Here is a 4,416-nt window from a genome sequence, read left to right as displayed (position 1 = left end):
AAAGAAAGAAAAAAAAAAAAAAAAAAAAAAAAAAGAAAGATGATAAGCAAAAAAAAAAAAAAAAAATATCCATATTCAGTTGATGATGTGTATATATGTGCACACGTGTGTGGGTGTGCATGCGTGTACATACATTAGGCCAGAGGACAAGCTCAGGTGTTTCTCCTTTGGTGCTGTTCACCTCCTTTGAGACAAGTCTCCCATTAGCCCGAAAATTGTGAATTTGGCTAGGCTGGCCTGCCAGTGAGCCTTGGGTCCACCACACCTGGCTGTGAGTGGGTGCTAGGGACTGAACTCGGGTCTTCATGCTTGAAGGGCAAGCACTTTCTTTAATGTTAAAGGTAACCTCTAGCCCCTCAGTTATCTTTAACATGCCTTTACCACGTATTCTCTGCTTGTTCCTAGACTTGTACTTGTTTAGTACTGTAACTGATGAATCAAAAATATAAGACAGTCTTTAATCTTTGGAAGTATTAAGTTTAGTGGATGGAAATATTTCAAAAAATTCCAAGTCTTTCAAGCAGTTTTAAATTCAGCGTTATATTTTAGGAGCTCAGGAGGCTGAACATGTATATATATTTCAGCTGGATTGCAGGATTCATGTGATTTTTCCCCCAGTGCTATTTATTCTATATATTTAGAATTAAATTATTATTTCAGGTTCTTGAGTCTTCATTCCCAATTTACATTATCGATTTAAAAAACCATACTGGGGGAGGGAGGAGAGAGAACAAACGGAGAGAGCCAAAGGCCAGACCTAATAAAGGCAGGGAGAACAGTGCTTGAGGATATTACAACACATACATCTTCTAGCGAGACCCAAGGCAGTTCCTCCATGGATGGTGAGCTGGTGAAACACCATCTCAAGGCCATCCATTTAGCTAATGATCCGCCTTGGTAAAGCAGCACTTAAAAACGTATTTGTCATCTGAACCTGGAGGATAGCTTGCCTTTTAAGAGCTTCCTGTGCGCCCGGCACAGCTGCATCTTCAATGTGAAGTGTGCCATTGAGATCTACCAAAACAGCTTTTAACGCACGGCGCGCTGCCATCCTTCATTCCCTAGGAGAGAGCAAATGAAATTAAAAAAACAGTTTAACAAACAATGGACAATTAAAAACTAGTAAGCAATCAAAAATACCATTCATTTCCAGGAAGATATTGCTTCGTGCTAAGCTGCTTTTCTTTTGGAAATAAACAGCATTTAAAAAAAAAATCAAAACCACAACATTTAACGCATAAAACTTTTAATAATGCTTAGGTTTTTATGTATTTTCTTTTTAATACTGAGTTAAAACTTGGAAGGGAAATGCTAAAATGAGATGCTACTACCTAATTTCAGGTTTCGTAGAATAACTCTGGCGAATGGTTTGTGTAAACATGAGAACAGTGAGGACAACGACAGGAACCCTACATCAACAAGGTCTTTTCAGTTTTCGTTATGGACAGTTAAAACATTCTAATTGCAACTGCTATGTTCTGAACTGGTGTGTGTGGCCAAGGAGCTGCCAGTATTTATAGGTTACTGAGGGTGGAAAATCAAGTTATATAGCTAACAATAAACGGTATATATAAACACACATATATAAGTGTATTTAAAATAAGGTCTCATACAGTCCAGGCTGAACTCCCTGTGATCCTCCTGACTCCACCTCCCAGCAGTGCACCACCATACCTGGTTCCTACAATGGTGGGAATGGGATCCTGGGCTTCATGCATGCAAGGTTAGTATGCTAACAGCTAAGCTACATCTCTAGTTCCCTGTAGATTTGTTTGTTTGCTGGTTGTTTTTTTTTTTTTTTTTTTTTTTTTTTTTTTTTTGAGACAGGGTTTCTCTAGCTTTGGAGCTTGTCCTGGAAACCCTGGAAACTACTTCTTGTTGACCAGGCTGACCTTGAACTTACAGAGAGCCTCTGTCTGCCTCCAGAGAGCTGGGATTAAAGGTGTGTGCCCCCACCAACTGGTTCCACGTAGAATTTTTAAAGATCACTTCCTCACTTTCTAATGTGCAACTTTACTTTGCACATTTTCCCCTCATTTAATACTTAGCTTATTTTGACAAGGTCTTGTTATAACCCAGGCTAACCTTGGATTTACAATCCTCCTGCCTCCTAAGAGCTGGAGCTACAGGTCTGTGCTACCATGCCCAGCCCCTTAAATCTCTATTGTGAGTTATGGGATCTAACGATAAATATGGTTTTTAGATCATGGGGGAGGTGGGCTTAAATATAGAGGTTCAAGAGAAGGAATGATATTTGAGACTTAGGGTTTGTTTTGAGACAAGGTCTCACTATGTAGCCCTACCTGATCTGGAACCATTCTGTAGACCAGGTTTGCCTCCAATATGGCACCACAGTCAGGGGACCCTAAAGCCAAGATGGAAGGGCTCGTTTGCCACCCTGATGACAGTCCCCAGGGCCCTAGAGGTGGATGGAATGGCAGCCTGGGTTCACTACTCACATGCCCGCCCCGCAGATCCATTCGCCCTCCAGAAGGACTACAGAGGAGATGGATGGGAGGCCTCACAACACCCCACCAACCCTTTGAAGTACAGCTCAGGGCACAGCAGCTTCAGCCACCCTGCTGATGCTGATCATCTCTCTCACGGTATCACGTGACTGCCTTGTGGGTTTTGTCTTTATAAAAGTCCTCCTCCCTCCTTCTGCTGCAACAGACTGCGAGGCAGGGGTCCCTCACTAGCCCACATACAATCAATGAAACCTTGCTTTTGCATTTGGAAGAGTGTGGCTCTGTGGTGATCTTTTTTTTGGGGGGGGGGCGTCTCAGAACTTAGGCACAATACCCTGATAGCATCATTGGGCCAGTTCCATCTTTACCTGAAAGCGGTTTTCTCTGTAAACCATGAGGGGATATACCTGCAGCCCCAACGCTAAATCCAGTCAGTCCTACCACCTTGGTTTTCAGCCTAACTTCTCTTTATCTTTAAAACTATCTTGGTTTTAAGATCACCTCTTAACTATTTTAAGAAAACCCCAAACATCCTCTCCGATGGTCTCTTAGTCCACTCCCACATCATTACTTGGAATGCGGGAGCGAACAAAGGAAGATATGAACCCTGCCCACAAGAACTCAGGAGAATTTAGCTGCTTAGCCTGTCTCTTCACTGCTGGGAGTATTCGACACCATGAACAGTGCTCTACACTGGAAGAAGCAGGGTTCTACAGATTTCTGAGATTGGGAAAGGAGAGTACTTAATAAGCAATAAGCAATAAGGACTCTAAAAAATCTCCAAGGTAAATACGATGCAAGGGTTGGGAATTTGAGAAAACTACCAAAGCAATGATATTTGAGACATATAATTTTAAAAACTTGTGCAAATATGATAAAACATGAGATTTCAAAGAAATCGTTCTCAGCGAGTTTTTCCAGTAATGCCACCTGGACGCTCGGGATTAAAATGCCTCCATTTTCTTACAGTACCCAACATTTTGGGAAACCATGTGTGCGTCAATAAATGATACTATTATTCATTCAGTCATTCTCCTATTAATTCACCTGCAGGATCCCCATTCCCTCAAGCCGAAGTCCAAACAACGAACAGTGGTGTACAAAGCGGAGCCCTTCACCTCTTCTACCGATTTAATTTACTCCCACACCCACGTTCTCGGCAGCTTGCTCGGCCGAAGACTTCTGCTTCCCTCATCCGTGGCTAAAACTGCCGCTTTCCGTCCCATCCTCCTTCCCTCCGGCCGCCTCGTTTAGTGCTCAGTCTCGGGTATCATTTCCTCTGGCTAACTTCAACTTCTCTCCGGGCGTCTGAGCGTCCCCGGTATAAAGTCTACCAGCCTTGCTCCGCCCTGCCTGCAGCTCCCACTAAACGGTAGAGCTCTGTAAATGGAAGGGCTGTTGCCTTTTCCTATGAGGACGCTCAAAAGCGTCTTAGATCAACTAAACTCGTGCATTTTTCTCTGAATTAGGAAAACCTAAGAGCAAGGACCTCTTTTTGCAAACTCAACTGCAAGGACTTCCACCTCCTCGGATCCTGCGGTCCGCACTAGACAGGGCAGGACAACAGAAACAAACACCTCGTAACCACCCGCCTGGGAGACTGAGCCAGGAAGTCAGAGCGGACCCTGGGAGACCAGCTCTGCGCACGCGCACAGCGCAGAGGGGGGCGGTCACCAGCGCGACACGGGGAGGCCCGGCCCGAGCAGCTCGGCCCTCTAGGGTGGTGCTGACTTTTCCCTAACACGCTCACAGGAGATGCGCCTCCGGCAGGGGTGCGGCCGCCGTTCCGGAGCCCTCCGCCTCTCGGTTGCGCGCGCCTCCTCACCCTCGCCGCCCTGCCGTCCTCTGGAAAGGCCTGGGCGACACCGTTCACACCGCCTGACCCGGACGGAGTCCCGACGCGCCGGAAGTCCCGCCCCACGTCCCAGCGCAGCTCCTGGGGTCTCTG

General features: G+C 45.5%; 1 protein-coding gene across 4 annotated transcripts in view; it reads right to left on the bottom strand.

Moving 5' to 3' along the window:
* The window catches only part of Hdhd2 (haloacid dehalogenase like hydrolase domain containing 2), a 30,136-nt gene extending 25,720 nt beyond the window's left edge, over positions 1-4,416 (bottom strand). Inside the window, exons 1-2 of one of the 4 annotated variants that reach the window (XM_050151600.1) lie at positions 4,294-4,416; positions 951-1,061 (exon numbers count right to left, since the gene is read on the bottom strand). In XM_050151600.1, the coding sequence (XP_050007557.1) occupies positions 951-1,051 (101 nt within the window). In that variant the 5' untranslated portion in view covers positions 1,052-1,061; positions 4,294-4,416. Of the gene's footprint in view, positions 1-950; positions 1,062-3,976; positions 4,118-4,210 lie in introns of those variants that run through there. The other 3 variants (XM_050151598.1, XM_050151601.1, XM_050151602.1) reach the window with 3 other exon arrangements.

This window comes from Alexandromys fortis, unplaced genomic scaffold (genome assembly GCF_014885135.2).
Source record: "Alexandromys fortis isolate MF-2015 unplaced genomic scaffold, M_Fortis_MF-2015_v1.1 scaffold_71, whole genome shotgun sequence".
Taxonomy (NCBI): Eukaryota; Metazoa; Chordata; class Mammalia; order Rodentia; family Cricetidae; genus Alexandromys; species Alexandromys fortis.
The sequence above is the reverse complement of the archived record's forward strand: the minus strand, read 5'-3'. Positions and strand labels throughout refer to the sequence as shown.